The sequence below is a fragment of the Takifugu rubripes genome, chromosome 4 (genome assembly GCF_901000725.2).
Source record: "Takifugu rubripes chromosome 4, fTakRub1.2, whole genome shotgun sequence".
Taxonomy (NCBI): Eukaryota; Metazoa; Chordata; class Actinopteri; order Tetraodontiformes; family Tetraodontidae; genus Takifugu; species Takifugu rubripes.
The window spans coordinates 16,091,693-16,110,363 of record NC_042288.1 but is presented as its reverse complement, the minus strand read 5'-3'; the positions used below and the strand labels follow the sequence as shown (position 1 = coordinate 16,110,363).

The 18,671-nt window shown below is 51.4% G+C and overlaps 1 protein-coding gene and 1 long non-coding RNA gene across 4 annotated transcripts in view; one reads left to right on the top strand and one right to left on the bottom strand.

Annotated features, from left to right (window-relative positions):
* disc1 (DISC1 scaffold protein) overlaps positions 1–18,284 on the bottom strand; it is a 27,819-nt gene extending 9,535 nt beyond the window's left edge. For 2 of the 3 annotated variants that reach the window (XM_029834596.1, XM_029834597.1), the window contains exons 1-10: positions 17,477–18,284; positions 13,479–14,293; positions 13,229–13,298; positions 12,465–12,621; positions 11,848–11,938; positions 11,536–11,768; positions 9,930–9,984; positions 9,037–9,139; positions 8,761–8,949; positions 4,653–4,713 (exon numbers count right to left, since the gene is read on the bottom strand). In XM_029834596.1, the coding sequence (XP_029690456.1) occupies positions 4,653–4,713; positions 8,761–8,949; positions 9,037–9,139; positions 9,930–9,984; positions 11,536–11,768; positions 11,848–11,938; positions 12,465–12,621; positions 13,229–13,298; positions 13,479–14,293; positions 17,477–17,540 (1,838 nt within the window). In that variant the 5' untranslated portion in view covers positions 17,541–18,284. 3 annotated transcript variants of the gene reach the window in all.
* Positions 15,069–18,671, top strand: LOC115249668 (uncharacterized). The gene is made up of 3 exons (XR_003888355.1): positions 15,069–15,496; positions 18,283–18,451; positions 18,578–18,671. It is a non-coding gene; the product is annotated as an uncharacterized lncRNA (long non-coding RNA).

Genomic DNA, 18,671 nt, shown 5'->3' with positions numbered 1-18,671 from the left:
TCTCATGTAGATCTCTCCCATTTAGATCTCTCCCATGAAGATCTCTCCCATGTAGATCTCTCCCATGTAGATCTCTCATGAAGATCTCTCCCATTTAGATCTCTCCCATGAAGATCTCTCCCATTTAGATCTCTCCCATGTAGATCTCTCCCATGAAGATCTCTCTCATGAAGATCTCTCCCATGTAGATCTCTCCCATGTAGATCTCTCTCATTAAGATCTCTCCCATGAAGATCTCTCCCATTAAGATCTCTCCCATGTAGATCTCTCCCATGTAGAGCTCTCATGAAGATCTCTCCCATGAAGATCTCTCCCATGAAGATCTCTCCCATGTAGATCTCTCCCATGTAGATCTCTCCCATGAAGATCTCTCCCATGTAGATCTCTCATGAAGATCTCTCTCATGTAGATCTCTCCCATGAAGATCTCTCCCATGTAGATCTCTCCCATGTAGATCTCTCATGAAGATCTCTCCCATTTAGATCTCTCCCATGAAGATCTCTCCCATTTAGATCTCTCCCATGTAGATCTCTCCCATGAAGATCTCTCCCATTAAGATCTCTCCCATGAAGATCTCTCCCATTTAGATCTCTCCCATGAAGATCTCTCCCATGAAGATCTCTCCCATGAAGATCTCTCTCATGAAGATCTCTCTCATGTAGATCTCTCCCATTAAGATCTCTCCCATGTAGATCTCTCCCATGAAGATCTCTCTCATGTAGATCTCTCCCATGTAGCTCTCTCATGAAGATCTCTCTCATGTAGATCTCTCCCATGTAGATCTCTCATGAAGATCTCTCTCATGTAGATCTCTCCCATGTAGATCTCTCCCATGAAGATCTCTCCCATGAAGATCTGTCTCATGAAGATCTCTCTCATGTAGATCTCTCCCATTAAGATCTCTCCCATGTAGATCTCTCCCATGAAGATCTCTCCCATTAAGATCTCTCTCATGTAGATCTCTCTCATGAAGATCTCTCCCATGTAGATCTCTCATGAAGATCTCTCTCATGAAGATCTCTCCCATGAAGATCTCTCTCATGTAGATCTCTCTCATGAAGATCTCTCCCATGTAGATCTCTCCCATGTAGATCTCTCTCATGTAGATCTCTCCCATTAAGATCTCTCCCATGTAGATCTCTCCCATGAAGATCTCTCTCATGTAGATCTCTCCCATGTAGCTCTCTCATGAAGATCTCTCTCATGTAGATCTCTCCCATGTAGATCTCTCATGAAGATCTCTCTCATGTAGATCTCTCCCATGTAGATCTCTCCCATGAAGATCTCTCCCATGAAGATCTGTCTCATGAAGATCTCTCTCATGTAGATCTCTCCCATTAAGATCTCTCCCATGTAGATCTCTCCCATGAAGATCTCTCCCATTAAGATCTCTCTCATGTAGATCTCTCTCATGAAGATCTCTCCCATGTAGATCTCTCATGAAGATCTCTCTCATGAAGATCTCTCCCATGAAGATCTCTCTCATGTAGATCTCTCTCATGAAGATCTCTCCCATGTAGATCTCTCCCATGTAGATCTCTCCCATGTAGATCTCTCTCATGAAGATCTCTCCCATTTAGATCTCTCCCATGAAGATCTCTCCCATGTAGATCTCTCCCATGTAGATCTCTCATGAAGATCTCTCCCATTTAGATCTCTCCCATGAAGATCTCTCCCATTTAGATCTCTCCCATGTAGATCTCTCCCATGAAGATCTCTCTCATGAAGATCTCTCCCATGTAGATCTCTCCCATGTAGATCTCTCTCATTAAGATCTCTCCCATGAAGATCTCTCCCATTAAGATCTCTCCCATGTAGATCTCTCCCATGTAGAGCTCTCATGAAGATCTCTCCCATGTAGATCTCTCCCATGAAGATCTCTCCCATGAAGATCTCTCCCATGTAGATCTCTCCCATGTAGATCTCTCCCATGAAGATCTCTCCCATGTAGATCTCTCATGAAGATCTCTCTCATGTAGATCTCTCCCATGAAGATCTCTCCCATGTAGATCTCTCCCATGTAGATCTCTCATGAAGATCTCTCCCATTTAGATCTCTCCCATGTAGATCTCTCCCATGAAGATCTCTCCCATTAAGATCTCTCCCATGAAGATCTCTCCCATTTAGATCTCTCCCATGAAGATCTCTCCCATGAAGATCTCTCTCATGAAGATCTCTCTCATGTAGATCTCTCCCATTAAGATCTCTCCCATGTAGATCTCTCCCATGAAGATCTCTCTCATGTAGATCTCTCTCATGTAGATCTCTCCCATGTAGCTCTCTCATGAAGATCTCTCTCATGTAGATCTCTCCCATGTAGATCTCTCATGAAGATCTCTCTCATGTAGATCTCTCCCATGTAGATCTCTCCCATGAAGATCTCTCCCATGAAGATCTGTCTCATGAAGATCTCTCTCATGTAGATCTCTCCCATTAAGATCTCTCCCATGTAGATCTCTCCCATGAAGATCTCTCCCATTAAGATCTCTCTCATGTAGATCTCTCTCATGAAGATCTCTCCCATGTAGATCTCTCATGAAGATCTCTCTCATGAAGATCTCTCCCATGAAGATCTCTCCCATGTAGCTCTCTCTCATGTAGATCTCTCCCATTAAGATCTCTCCCATGTAGATCTCTCTCATTAAGATCTCTCCCATGTAGATCTCTCCCATGTAGATCTCTCCCATTAAGATCTCTCCCATGTAGATCTCTCTCATTAAGATCTCTCCCATGTAGATCTCTCCCATTAAGATCTCTCCCATGTAGATCTCTCCCATGAAGATCTCTCCCATTAAGATCTCTCCCATGTAGATCTCTCCCATTAAGATCTCTCCCATGTAGATCTCTCCCATGAAGATCTCTCCCATTAAGATCTCTCCCATGTAGATCTCTCCCATGTAGATCTCTCCCATGTAGATCTCTCTCATTAAGATCTCTCCCATGTAGATCTCTCCCATGTAGATCTCTCCCATTAAGATCTCTCCCATGTAGATCTCTCTCATTAAGATCTCTCCCATGTAGATCTCTCCCATTAAGATCTCTCCCATGTAGATCTCTCCCATGAAGATCTCTCCCATTAAGATCTCTCCCATGTAGATCTCTCCCATGTAGATCTCTCCCATGTAGATCTCTCTCATGAAGATCTCTCCCAAGGCCCTAGTCCCAGCATCTGCATGTGCCACTGTCACCATGGCAACAGCAACTATCTGGGAAAGTAAAAATACCGAGGACTGGTAGGAACTAGTTTGGCCTCCCAAGATAAAGGTCTTTGATCGCCTTGAAGAGAAAAAGCTCCTCTGCGCGACCCCTGACCTTTAAAACCTTCAGATTTAGTCCTTTTATGATTTCTGTGACCTTTAAATGACAAATCTGTCCCAAACCCTGGCATCCTGTTGAGCGTTCTACCTTCTGGCCTGGTGGGACCTGTCTGTGGGACACGCACCAACGGGACACGGCGCCCCCCTGCAGCACCTCTGCAGGTGTGGGACACCCGTCACACGTCCAGTGGCGGGGGCCACTTGGGCTGAGAGGGTGGCAGGGTGTGGGGGCCCGGTAATATGAGACAGACGGTCGCCATCTCCAGCGCCACGGGCCCCTGCTGACTGACGGCTCAAGGTGGGTTTTACTTCCTGTGAAGACGTGGCGTGGCGAAGAGAAACGCCAGTCGAGGAGAGGCGCTAATGCTGAGCGTCCAGATGGGGGGGTCACTGGGCGAGGGGGGCTCCATGGATGGTTTCATGCTTGGGGAAACAAACTACGCCTATTTATCCCTGGAATTTGCTCCCTGTGAGAGCATTACGGTGCCATCAGATCCCCAAATATGATAAATTCCCATCGAGGAATGACAAATATGGGCAGAGCCCCCCCCCCCCCCCCCCCCCCCCCCCCCCCCCCCCCCCAACCGTGGATGTCATTTATGTAAAATGCTCTTTTCTTGTGACAGATTTACAGCATCTGTGCCGCCCTAACATCCTCTAGTCTTTAACAAGGAAGAGATAATTGGTTTTTTTTTCAACGCCATCCGTCTCCATGGAGACCAGACATCTCACCAGCACTAAACTACCCCTCCCTCCCCTAACCCCTCCCTCCTCCCTCCTCAGCCTCCTCTCGCCGCCGTCTGCGCCCATCAACAGTCCTGTACACCAGCGATCTGGATCCGTGCTGCCCCCCGTTCTAGAGCCGCCAGTCTGAGGCTGCGTTGCCCCGTGGCTTCATTACCCCTCTGCCCTCCTCTTTTTTGCCATTTTAATTGAAGGAAGTCATTTTTCCTTTTGTTGCCATGATTTTGTAGTTAAAGCTTTTATTTTGGAAGTTGCTTCTGTCCTGCGGATGCTCCCAGGTGCTCCCACCTCAGATGGCGGCCATGTTGCTTCTGGCCCACGCAGAGCGCCATTGGTGACAGCCTCCGGGCTCGCACTACCCCCCCCCCCCTACTCCCAGACACGGGTCAAACAAACAACCAGGTGAAGTTATTCTGGGAGGTGGAACCCGCCACAAAAGACGAGGCTCAGGTGAGGCAACCTCGATTTTCAACCATCCGTAAAAACACGAGTGCATCTGAAACGGGAGAAGGTGGGTGGGGGGGGGGGGGGTTAGGGTTAGGGTTGGGGGGGGGGGGGGGGGGGGGGGGCAGTGGCAGCACCTGTCCTTACCTGTGCAACCTGTCCTCCAGGAGCTTCACGTACTTGGTGGCGTTCTCCTTCAGACGGCTTTCTGTAGAGAGACACAGCTTATAACTGGACTTTTATTAGCCTGGTAGCTAAGCAACGAATCCCAAGCTGTTAATGAGACCGTGCTAATGTTCTGGAGCCTTAAATGTTTCTGCAGCTTTTTCTCCACTCAACAAAGAGCCTGAAAAACTGCTGCAGGTAAATTTAAAAGGGGCTAAAGAGGACAAAGAAGCAACATCCCCACCGCGTGCTCGCCCAGTGAGATGGCGAGTGCACGGAGCTCCCTGTGCCCTTTTCCCTTCGGTGATTGGCGCCTGAGGAGGGCAGGAGGGGGGCAGGAGGGGGGCAGGAGGGGGGCAGGAGGGGGGCAAAGTGAGCCACGTTAATGAGCTCATGTATGAAACATGAGGATGTGCCCCCTGCAGCCGCAGAGCTCTGAACACGCTGATGCTCGTACGTGATAGCAAATCATCCCGTATATGTGCAGACAGTGTGGGGGCGTGCACACACACACACACACACACGCACGCACGCACGCACACACACACACACGCACGCACGCACGCACGCACGCACACACACACACACACACACACCACAGCTTCTCTAGCCCTAACCATCAGGACTGAATGGATAACCCTGACCTAAACCCCAATTCTTAACCCTCAAACAGTCCAAGACGTCCTCACATCCCAAACTATGGGGTAGCTACGAGAATGCGTATTCTGTTGCTCAACGTGTGGCAGACAGGGGGCGCCCTCAGGGAAACGACTGAACGGGCTGGATCAGAGTGAGGGGCCACTCCAGACCTGAGATCTGTTAAGACACCATTAAACCGGCTCTAAAGGACGACCAAGACGTGCAATCAGACGTGAGGCTGACAAAAGGAGGCTTCCTGATAATCCAACAGCAGCATTACGCATGTTACCAAAGCATGAAATAATAAGGTGCAAAGGCAGCTGTGATGAATGTGTTCAAGCTAACGCTAACGCTAACCCTAACCTTACCCTGCAGGTAACCCAGCCTGCATCAGCAAAAAGCCGTCTAGCAGAGGGGGAGCAGGCGGATATGGCAGACAGACACTCAATAACTGCTTTAAGGCATCACGGAGCAGAAAAGGCTGCACAGCCGGCAGCGGCCCGGCACAGCCGACTGGGGGGCCGACGGCTACGGCAGCTCAACACAAAGATTTCACTAAGGAAACGGCTGAAGAACAAAAGGTAGAGGACGTGTAACAGAGCGCTGCACTCTGCTGTAGCTGCTGGTTTCCTCTTCCTCTTTGTTAGCGTCATGCTAATATCCTGTCGAAGGGTTAGGGTCAGGGTTAGAACCTCAGTGAAGGCTCGAGTGGAGAGCTGCAAATGTCTCCACAGATCCAGATTGTTATTCAAGTTTTCAGTCTGATCTATACAGTAAATGACTTCCAGGATCCTAAAGCCAGTCACATAAACAAGGTGACGGTTAGTCTGGTGGACTCGGCCGATTTAACGGCACCGCTCTGGTAATATCCTTTTGTTTTAGCTCCAATTCTGTCAATTCTGACACAATAATACTCAAACTCAAAACAGAAGGAGTGAATATCACCAGAACTATAGACAAGCAGGCCGAGATCCTTCAGGATCCACTTCACTCCTACAACCCTAAATCATTCAGTCCTTCAGGACCAGAGCTGTCATACGTCCCATCAGGTTCTCCACCCTGGAAGTGGCAGTCATGAATAAATCATATCTGTCCTGCTCTTTACCATCAGCGTGTCAATAAGAGCCTATCGCTTTATTCCAAAAGAAAGAATGGCAGTATTCTGATGTGCAGACCGACACAAAGAAGAAGAAAACGTCCTGTGTTATTTTAAGAGATGAGAAACATTAGATAAACATTAGAGAGAGCGAAGGAAAGCCAAACATTAATGAAACGTGTATCTATGGCGACACAAGCTCAGTGGCAGCTGCACGCTAACAATAGTGCTACATGAACGTTAGCAGAGGGCTTCGGCAACTCAAGAGGACCCCACGCTGACACTGCCTCCTCATTTGAAAGGCCTCACTCCCGGGGGGTCGTTTCCTCGTGTTATTCAGCACTTGAATTATTTATTGGTGAATTTAGGAATTTAGTCCCACTTCAGATCCCCCTTGGGGACAGAATTATACTCTCAGCAGGGAATCAGATATACAGCTGGAATGGTTTTGGTATTTATTAGAAATAGCACCAATAGCAATTACCAACATGCCCCCCCCCCCCCCACACACACACACAGAATTCAGCTTAACAAGCTGAATTTGGGTGTACATGCATGCAGATGTTGTCACATGGATCTGGTAAATAACCTGTTGCCATGATAAATAGGCTGTTTAGCCGAGGAGGCACATGTTGTTTTTGTTCCAGAATGACATTAGCATCATTAGCATATGCTAAAATCCACAAGAATGGCCATCTTGATGTTTAAGTAGCCTGTAATTTTTAGTCCCCTCCAGATAAAGAAATGGTAATGTGCTGTTTATGGACTATCCGTTTCCAGCTAGTGGTGCCAGCCCCTCATTACCAAAGAGGATGACAGTTTAATGAGCCCCTCGCCTGGTTTCAGGGACAGGCTGTGAAACTGCTGCCATGATGTGAGTGGCCGCCGGAGTGTTTGAGCGAGCCCCAGAAACCGTCATTACTGTCCGTCTCTTCCATATTCTACGACGTGCTGCTGCTCTGGGAGCTGCTTCCATTGGTGCTAGCAACAACACAGCAGACAGGTGAGTGACGCTCACAGGTGAAAAGGAGCCCACGGGCTATTTATGGTGCCTGGACGAGTTTGTTGACACGTGTCAACATAACATAACTCGTTTGCTCATTACAATTATTTACAATTGGAAACACACACACATACAGATATATGTGTGTGTGTGTGTGTGTGTGTTTGTTTCATAAAACCTTAAACCAACGCAGCAACAATGAAAGGGTGCCCCCTAGTGACGACCCGGGTGCACTAGCGCCCCCTAGTGACGACCCGGGTGCACTAGCGCCCCCTAGTGACGACCCGGGTGCACTAGCGCCCCCTAGTGACGACCCGGGTGCACTCGACTTTAGGGCGACAGTAATGATGCTGTGCCACGGGCTATTATGACCTATACGAGACCGTTGGGAGAATGTAGACTTGACGGGAGCTTCCCCGACACCACGGTCGAGGGTCATCTCCCCAATGCTGCCCCCCCCCCCCCCCCCCCCCCCCCCCCCCCCCCCCCCCCTTCCTATTTTCCCGTCTCAGCCTCTCAGGAACCAAAGTGACCTTTTTGAGAAATCTCCCTTTGACTGATGTTCAAGCAAGAGCAGCAGCACAGCAGGAGGTGATCTATTTACCCCTTCCCTGCCCCCCCCCCTGCCCCCATGCCCCCCGCCCCCCCACCTATGGAGCCTCCTCTCAGTGTGCTCAGATCTCCAGTGAGTGGAGAGCGCTCGAGCTCAGATACATCATCTCTGCCCTCCGAGGTAATTGGCTACTTCACACAATCTGCAGCTCATTTCACACACACACACGCACACACACGCGCGCACACACACACACACACACACGCACGCACGCACACACACACACACACACGCACACACACACACACCATCACCCTCCTCTTATCAACTGCCAATCCCGCTGGTATCTCATTTGAAGCCAATTCCCTGCTGACAGTAGATCACTTCTTTTTCATTTGGCAGTCTCATCGTCCACCGCCGCCCCCCCAGCGCGAGGCGACATCAGGAGGGGCTCCTCTTTCAGAGAGCTTCCTGTTTAATGTTTGACTTGATATTTAAACGCTCCCTTCAGATTCTGGTGGGGGTGGCGATCGAGCTCTGCAGTGGTCTCCTTCAGTCGTTTAAAGCTTCAGAAAAGATTCGTTCTGTTGAAATCTTCAACACGACGTCAGCAACAATATGTGTGTGTGCGGTTACACAGCAGAGGAGTGAAACACACATAACAGCCAGCCAACGTTATCACAACCCTGGCGGTTGCCTGGTAACCACCCTCTTGTTGCCAGGGCCATAAGGCTCAATGCAGGTGTGTTGTGGACAGGTATGGAGCGTGTTGGAGCTGTGGTGGAAGGGTTATGCTCACCGTGCTGCGCCTCCTGGTGCTCCAGCTCCTCTCTCAGCTGCTGCCGTTGCTCCTTCATCTGCTCCAGCTCCTGGCTGCTCCCTGAGCTGAGGCTCTGCAGCCTGGTGGCCAGGGCCTCCAGCCGCTCCCGCTCCTGGTGCACCCCCTTCATCTCAGCCTTCAGCTCCTTGGCGCTGCTGAAGTCATTACCTGCGCCGGGTTCACCGAGAGCCCAGAGATTTTCACCGATTCGCATCTAGTAACGGCGTGATTACGTGACGGGGAGGGCGGGGTTACCTGAAATGGCCGCCAGTTTGGCCTCCTGCAGCGCCAGAAGCTGCGTTTCTGTCTCGCTGACTTTCCTTCTGAGGCTGCTGCCCAGCCTCTGACTCATGACCACCTGGGGGGGATAAGGAGGAAGAGAGGCAGAGCGGGGGCAATTAGCCGACAAATCCTGGACACGCGCGTCCCAAAGGATGCACAACTCATTCCAAGTCTGACACTCGTCCTTACAAGAGCATGAATTCATTTGCATCGTGTCCCACGTGGCGGCGGCGACGCGTAACCTTTAGAAGGACGGAGCGCGTCGGCCTTCGTGTGCGGAGACGTTAGGAATCTAAGATACCTTCAGAATGTCAGCGAAGAAATGCCCTGAATGTCACAGACGCTGGGGAAGCAGCAGCTCAGGAGGGGCCCCGCCTGGCCCCCACGGCCCCCGCCTGGCCCCCACGGCCCCCCTGCCCTTTAAACTCCTGCTCCTTTGAATGGATTCGATCCCCACGATATGCTCCCTTCCCCAGAGGAACGCCGGTGTTTCACACACCCGGAGACGTGCAGACACGTGCAGCGGTGGGAAAGGCTGGTCAGATATCAGATATCACCTCTGGGGAGTTACGCATGCCAAGCTGGGGCTCCTGCTACTCTCCCATCTCTGACTCCCACTGGAAACGATACTGGGAGGTTTGGCAGGTGCTTGTGGAGTTAATGGAGATAGTAAGAATTTGGTAGAGGAGGAGCGAGCCTTGAACCTCTTATTGCAGGAGGTGCATCTAAACAGGAGAGGAGCAGCAGCCTGTGAAGCAACAGCCCAGCTCTGGCTCTGTCGTTCTGCTGCTTCTTCTTCTCTCTTTTCTGCAGCTGTAGTTTCCTAGAGCCTCTAAAGTGCGACCGGCCGACAGCTGCTGACTTACTTTAGCAGTAGCTTCCTTGATGGACAGATTCAGCGCCTGCTCCTGCTCCTGGAGGCTGCAAAAGACGTGAAGAAGGTTGGTTAGAGCACCGCTGGAGGCCCAGGTTTTCTCTCTGTGTCCTGTGTTGATCCTTCAGGAGGGGTCGCATCATTACATGAACCCTAAACAACCATTCATTCATTATTGTAGAAAGAAATGAATTTAAAAGAAGCATAAACGATGCCGCTCAGGTGGTCCTCCATCATTCATGATGTCTCTTCCAGGTTATTCCTGCTGCTCTCTCAGGGATGCAGCCAGACCCACAAGGGCAGTGGGGGGGGGGGGGGGGGGGGGGGGGGGGGGGGGGCACTCTGAGATGGGCATCAAATGTTCAGCTGTAATTGGAACCAGAGGCACATTGAACTGGCAGCAAGGCTGAGCAATCCCCAGTGACACAGGGTGACACCACCCAGGAGACGGGGTTAAGGGCTCCAGCACAGGATCTGGGCTGAGATGATCTGGGCTGAGATGATCTGGGCTGAGATGATCTGGGCTGAGATGATCTGGGCTGGGATGATCTGGGCTGGGATGATCTGGGCTGAGATGATCTGGGCTGGGATGATCTGGGCCGAGATGATCTGGGCCGAGATGATCTGGGCCGAGATGATCTGGGCCGAGATGATCTGGGCCGAGATGATCTGGGCCGAGATGATCTGGGCCGGGATGATCTGGGCCGAGATGATCTGGGCCGAGATGATCTGGGCCGAGATGATCTGGGCCGGGATGATCTGGGCCGAGATGATCTGGGCCGGGATGATCTGGGCCGGGATGATCTGGGCCGAGATGATCTGGGCCGGGATGATCTGGGCCGGGATGATCTGGGCTTTGGGCAGGTTTGGAGACGCCTCAAACGCTTGGTTGATGTTTGAGGCGGAGACCTGGTGACACCTCACTCATCTAATAATAAGACAACGTGCAACAGAAAATGGGGACTGCTCGTTGGCAACGGTGCGGTTTGTTGTTTTCTAGCGCCACCAGCCGGAGGTGACGTGAACTGCAGGAAGAGGGAGTATAGCTGCGTTTGCATAGATTTTTATCCTTCCTAGATTCACCAAAGAATAACAAAATGAACAATTCTCCATCATCTGAACACGAAGGACATCAGCTATCAGAGTGTTTATAATAATAAGCGTGATCATGTCTCCTGGAGTTCTGAAGTCTTTCATATACATACTTAAAATTCTTTTAATAATTAATTCTATATATTTCTTTAATGTTTTAGAACAGTGCATCCTCCCTAGTTGTAAAAACGAGTTCTGCTGAAGCTTTTTAGACCAAACAGTTGCTGTGGTTTGTGATCCGTGACAGTTTCCTCTTTGTTGCAGACCGTCTAGAAACATCTGGAGAGCCCTCTTGCTTCGAGCACATCTGGAACATTTCACAGACTCCCAGAAAATACCCATTACTCGTTTTGCAGATGAGAAATAATCCCGTCTGCACACGTGGGGACTTTAACATGACCCGACTGAGTGTGATGGCTCGCACTCATTAGGGTCAGGGTTCTCTATCAGCACTTGTGTCTCACACATGCAGATCAACTCTCTGGAGGAGTCGAGGTGCTGCCGACCTGAGCATGGCGACCGGAGGGGAGGCGGAGATCTGCCTGCGGCTCTCACAGCTGACCAGGTCCTGCAGGCTCTGGCTCAGGCCGCGCAGCTGGGCCGTGGTGCAGCTCCGCCGGACGCAGCTCTCCAGCTCCTCGGCTTCCGCCTGGTGCTCCTCCTGCTGGATCTGCTGCTGCAGACACCGGCTGCGCTCCGTCAGCTCCGCCAACCTGCGCTGCAACTGGGCGATATCCTCCTGCAGAGGGCACTGTTGCTTATTTACCCTTCCCCCAGACGTGCCGAGCCACACAGCCACCAATGATTAGCCCCGTTACCTCGACCAGCCTTCTTTCCCGAACCAGCTTGTCTCTTCGTTGCAGCGGGCCTGGTGATGCGTCCCTCTGCTCCGCCACGTCCAGAACATCCCTTCAGAAGCAGAAACACACATTTCATGTTTTCTGGTGCATTTACCTCACTGAGACTGATGCATCAATTCTAGAAAGTTCTAGGGCACTTTTAAAAGAATGAGACCTAAAACAGATGACTTCATTTTGGTGTCCTTTCTGTTGGAGCCGTTTTAGACTTCCTGTGCTTTAAAATGAGCATTTACCAGTTTCACGAAGACGATAAATTGGATTTCAAAATGCACTTAAGAGCTTATCTACAACAGCTGGCTTGTAATCTCCAAATGAGCAGTGTTGTGGCTTTAAGTGTTACAGCTAATTACAAGATCATTCTGATACATCACAATTTCCAATTGTCTAAGTAGACAGCCCATAAAATTAGATCCAAAACTAAATTGATAGAAAATAAGACTGGCTTTATTTGAGCGTTGCAATCATTAATTCGAGATTTTTTTCACATTAAACATGCGACTATCATAATAATAATAATTTTAAAGACCGTTTTATTGTAATTTTCGATTTTAAACACCAAAGACGTTTGGACTGACCTGCAATGACCCCAGTCTGGCCTCTGGAGGGCGCTGTGCACCGCATGTCTGAGCCTCTGCAGGAATAGAGCCACGCTGGGCTGCGTGGAGGGCAAACCCAGGCTTAGACCCCCCCGCTCCCCCCTCAGCTCCTCCAGCTTTTTCCCAAAACGCTCAGCTATCACACACACACACACACACACACACACACACACACACACAGATTAACACGATAGAAATGCTAAAAAAGTATCATTCTGTTTATACCCCGATCCAAAATGGAATTACATGAGATTTTAGAGAATCCCATGAGGAAAACGGATAATTTCCAGAAACCATTAAGGAAATGTAATTAACTGACCTTGATTAAAAAGAATCTGCAGAAAATGTTCTGATGTATTGTGTTTAGGGCAGACTAGATTATCGTGCTCTTAACAAAGACACGGTGACCAGGAGAAGGGTAGAAAAGAATCCTGTTGCAATAAATAAACCGTCCGGGATGTATAGGCTCGTCCAGTTTCTTCTGGAAAATTCAACTGTACTGTTTTTCTTTCCCTCAGAAGGTTATCAGGGTGGACACGGGGGGAATGTGTGTTTACCTCTGCTCTCCCTGGTCAAACATTGCCCAGTTTTAGGTTTCACTGGGTCAACAGATGTGGCATGACACGCAGCCAACCTGAGGGTTCCTAATTCAGCGGTAAAACTGAGCCTCCTGTGCTCGTAGAGCTGAGGGTGAACAGAGCCTGGGGCTACAACAGGCCATGTGAGTGGTGGGGGCTGTTCACCTGCGTCGTAGTCATCGTCCAGGATGGCCTTCTGCTGGAGCCTCTGCAGCTTCAACATCATGGACTCGATCTGGGGGGAAGGCAGGTGACACGTTAGCATCTCAAAGGACAGCAGAAGAAAAGACGGGGGGGGGGGTTGTGTTCTGAATGCTCACGGCTAATTGAAACTGCTCTGCTAATAAGAGTGAAATCATTTGCTTCCATTGTTTCGTATCCGTCTCTGGTCCTTACTCTAAGTCGTGGTGCCCACCTTGGTGTAGGTGCGGTTGTTCTGCAGACAGTCCTGCAGCACCCCCTCGTACTTCTTCACCAGGTTGTCCCAGCCCTGGTCCGAGGTTGGCGTTGCACTTTCGTAGCCAGAGGTGACAGATGAGGCGGAGGCGTTATCTGAGTCCACAGAGAACGAGGAGATGATCTCTATGTCCACGGCGTCGCAGTCGGGCGGGTCAGGTGGGTCCCCCCTCCTGTCCCAGGGACACCTCAGCCAGAACCTCCTGCAGGATGGCAAGTCCTCGCTGTCTGTGGGGTCCCCTGAGCTGGCAGAGGGAAGGAGCTGGACTGGACCCTTTGACTTTGGTGAATTAGGTCCTTTTTTATGGATTAGTGGTTCTGGGTCCTGGGACGGAGGTGTCTCTGCAGTCTGGGAGGAGTTGAGAGACTGCTGGATGAAACTGAAGCTGGAGCTAAAGGTCTCCTTCGCTGAGCACCGGACAGCACTGGCTGGGCTCACTTTGACCTCATTCATTGGAGCTGGGTCCCGGCCGACCCAGCGGCCACAGGGAGGAAGGGGAACGGAGTCTGACCAGCAAAGACTCGGCGAGCCGCTCATGAGCCCGTCTGGCTCCTGCTGAGTCATGCCGGATAGTTTAGCAGCAGCAGCTTTCACCTCACCGACACCAACCTCAGTTCTGGATTTGCTCCTCACTGTCCTGCCTGCGTCGTGCTCCTCTTCCTCCTGGTCAGGAGCAGCGGTGTGCAGCTGGGCCGCCTCCGCTCTGGTGGAGCCCAGCCTTCTGTGGAGCCTCCTGCGAGCAGAGCTGCCAGCTGTCCCTGACACTCGGCCACCTGTCGATGCAGAGATTAGCCATTAAGCTAGACAGCTTGCTCGGTGGGGAGATAAAGGACCAACTTAGGGAAGCTTAAGTGTGCCATCATGGAGGAAAAGCTCCTGTTAAATGTGCTGGTTACGCAAACCCATAACCAGGGATCCAGGGAGGAGTTCCGAGGAGGCAAATATCAACACGAACTACTGATCTCAACACTGGCCGCCACCATCACTAACTGCATGAAAAACAACTGGAGCAGCCCTGCGATACTTCCCAGAGTTCTGCTGCAGCTGTCCAGAAATTCCAAAGGCACGCCGTCATCGTAGGCCCGGACACACCCCTGGGCGGAAGAGGGCGACTCTCGGCGTTGGGTTAGAGGTTTGAACTATCAATGTCCCCAATATCAGCAGGCTGAGCCCAGATCAAGTCTGATGTCTGAACATTAAAACACCGCTCCCTCACGCACCACGATGGGTGGAGCCCTGAGATCGGGGCTCCAAACATCTGGACAAACACTGAATGTGGTCAACTGACTGAGTCACTGAGAAAAGACAGGAAACTGTGACAGGAAGTGTGCAGTTGATGTCAGTAAGGTCGGCAGGCTGAAACCAGAGCGGACACACCGAGCGGAGGGGAAGGAACCGGCCAGCAAGGTTCCTGAAAGAGGCATTGAGGCTGAGAGTGGGGCACCTGCTGCAGCTCCACGTGATTAACGTGCACATCGTGTCGGCTCAGAGCTGGGCGTGATGGGGGCATCAACAGCCCCTTTGTGGACAGCTGTGCTGCTCGCTCTCATTTTTGCATGCTCAATTTTGTCTTCCCACTCAAGCGTGCAGCCAGTGTTGGAGACAGTGAGAGCATTGATGCTGGAGGACCAGGGAGCCACCAGCACCTCATCCTCACATTTTTAGACAGCGGCTCAGTCAAACTGCCACAAGGTCGAGCCTCCTCGTGACCTCTGGTGATGATGTCACGCCCCAACCCTCCTGCGCCCCCCATGTTGGCGCCCCCCATGTTGGCGCCCCCCATGTTGGCTCCTGTTACGTTCTGCTCCATTAGTGGAGCTTCACAGACGTGGCCACTGTTCCACAACCCATTTCAGAAACCCAACACCCGCTGGGTCCCCGTCTGTGGCGGCCGAAGACCTGATACAGCAGAGAGCTCGAGGGAGAGCCCAGGGGAGGTGCTACCGTCAGGAAATGCCTGCAGGCCCGTTGTGCACGTGAGTGTGTGTGTATCTGGGGGCAGGACGTCTCATTTAGCTGTTCAGTAGTCTGACTGGCTGCTTCCTGTCAGGCCTTTGTGCTAAACTAGTTCTCCAGGAATTCCCGCAGGACTGAAGTGAAAACTGAGTTCCCCACTGAAGCTTGTTGCCGCTGCCACAAAAGCTGGGAGAAGCTCGTCCGGAGCGTTTCCTTTATTTACCTTTGGAGATGAAAGAGGCCACCCAACCCTAACCCTAACCTAGCCTAACCTAGCCTAACCTAACCATAACCTAGCCTAACCTAGCCTAACCTAACCCCAACCTAGCCTAACCTAACCATAACCTAGCCTAACCTAGCCTAACCTAACCCCAACCTAGCCTAACCTAACCATAACCTAGCCTAACCTAGCCTAACCTAGCCTAACCTAACCCCAACCTAACCCTAACCTAGCCTAACCTAACCCCAACCTAGCCTAACCTAACCTAACCCTACCTAACCTAACCCCAACCTAGCCTAACCTAACCTAGCCCTAACCTAACCTAGCCTAACCTAGCCTACCCCTAACCTAGCCCCTAACCTAACCCTAACCTAACCTAGCCCTAACCTAACCCTAACCCTACCTAGCCCTAACTAGCCCTACCCTAACCTAGCCCTAACCTAACCCTAGTCCTAACCCTAACCCTAACCTAGCCCTAACCTAACCCTAACCTAGCCCTAACCTAACCCTAACCTAGCCCTAACCCTAACCTAGCCCTAACCTAACCTAGCCCTAACCTAACCCTAACCTAGCCCTAACCTAACCTAACCTAGCCCTAACCTAACCTAGCCCTAACCTAACCCTAACCTAGCCCTAACCTAACCCTAACCTAGCCTAACCCTAACCTAGCCCTAACCTAACCTAGCCCTAACCTAGCCCTAACCTAGCCCTAACCTAACCTAGCCCTAACCTAACCCTAACCTAGCCCTAACCTAACCTAGCCCTAACCTAACCCTAACCTAGCCCTAACCTAGCCCTAACCTAACCCTAACCTAGCCCTAACCCTAACCTAGCCCTAACCTAACCCTAACCTAGCCCTAACCTAACCCTAACCTAGCCCTAACCTAGCCCTAACCTAACCCTGAGGAACATGGAGGATCTCAAAGCAAACAGACATTTGAGGAACAGAAACATTCTCAGCACACGTGGAACAGCTTGATGAGCATCAGCAGAGAGGAGGAAGTGAAACTGCCTGCCTGCCTGCCTGCCTGCCTGTCTGCCTGTCTGTCTGTCTGTCTGTCTGTCTGTCTGTCTGTCTGTCTGTCTGCCTGCCTGCCTGCCTGCCTGCCTGCCTGCCTGCCTGCCTGCCTGTCTGCCTGCCTGCCTGCCTGCCTGCCTGCCTGTCTGCCTGCCTGCCTGCCTGTCTGTCTGTCTGCCTGCCTGCCTGCCTGTCTGTCTGCCTGCACAGCAGCGAGACACTAAGGAGTAACCAGATGCCCAGTGACAGTCTTCATAGAACTGAGTTTAGCTCTAATCGTAACCCTAACCTAACCTAACCCTAGCCCTAACCTAACCTAACCCTAACCTAACCCTAGCCCTAACCCTAGCCCTAACCTTAACCTAACCTTAACCTAACCCTAGCCCTAACCTTAACCTAACCCTAGCCCTAACCTAACCTTAACCCTAGCCCTAACCTAACCTTAACCTAACCCTAGCCTTAACCCTAACCTAACCTTAACTTAACCCTAGCCCTAACCTAACCTTAACCTAACCTAACCTAACCATCCGTGTGTCCACGCCGCCAGCTGGAGGAGGAAGAGCGCCTCCTCCTCTTCGGCCAGCCCGTCACACCTCCCCCGGAGCCGGGGTGGTGTTCCAGGCCCCTTGAATGATTCCATGCCCGCTGCTCTGGTTTATTTGTGATCTCATGATACCAAGTGTTACCAAGAACTAACCCAAATCCTACAAACTACAGGAAGATGTTGCCGCGAGACGCAGAAAAGAAAAACCAGAGTTTTACCTTCGGTGATTTCGCAGCGGTGACGCGCGGAGCCACGTTCGATGCCCATCAGTCCTGCAAACATCTTTAAAAGAGTCTAAGAACGTCCTGGTGGGGGGTCAAACATGGATCAGGGTCAGGAGCCAACAACCAAACCGCTCTCATTTCCGCTGTGGAAAAGTCAAGCTGCGCTTATTTTTACGCTCTTAGAAGCAAAGAAAAGAAAAAGAGCAGAGCTCCGTTTCCTTTACGCGCGTTTCCCATCAACTCCGATCCCACCGACGCCTGTTGCCCAGCTCAGAAGTGCTCTGACCCGGTGGCGCCCGAACACTCGCCGCGGAAGCGTCCCGACGGCCCCGCAGTCTCGCCGTCTCGCCCGGGGGAAGCATCCGCTGTGCCGGGGGAAGGGACGGCGGATCCCGCTCCTCCGTTGGTCGGTGGTTGCGCTCCGGCCTGCGTCGCTGTGCGTCGTCGCGGTCGAGGAAGCTGCGTCAGGAGCTCCTACGTGTTCAGGAATTTGACTCCAGAGTTCAGCCCGCCTCGCAGGCTCAGCGGCCAGCCCCGGGAGCGCTGCGGCGGACGCACCGGCCCCTTCCCTGCGCACGGACACCCCCTCAACACGGGGTCACCGTCTGCAGCAGCTGCGTGAAGCATCATCATCCTCATTAAAGACTAACAACTACACACTTTATCTAACGTGGGGTCATCGTGCGCCATGTTACAGAACAAAAACTACAATACTAGCCACTATGTTCTTTTTGGTCATTGAAAAAGTAAATTCACGTGCAGCCATTTGTGCTGCTTTTTATTCTTTCTCTCCCTGCCAGCACCCTATGAGAGAAGAACACCAGAGATCTTCTGTTGCAGCAGAGGGAGGGATGAGACCCACATCGGGCCTCAGCAGCTCATGAGGCTCGGAGCCATTTAACTGGAGCGGAGTGGGATTAATCCAGGTTTCCAGATCCCCGCTGCCGCCACTCTTAAATAATAACTCAGGTGTGTGTTTGTGTGTGTTGGTGGCAGGTTAAAGCGTCCGCCACTAGAGGTCAGGCTTTACACAGCTTTAGTTCATCGTTAGTGGAGAGAAAAGCACTAAATGTCTCCATGTTTGCCCACATCCAGCCCCAGGTAGTGTTCAGACGCAGCCAAAGGCCGACGGCGATCTACAACAGTCCACACGTGCAGATCCGTTCCTCATGATGGATCCTTCAGGTGA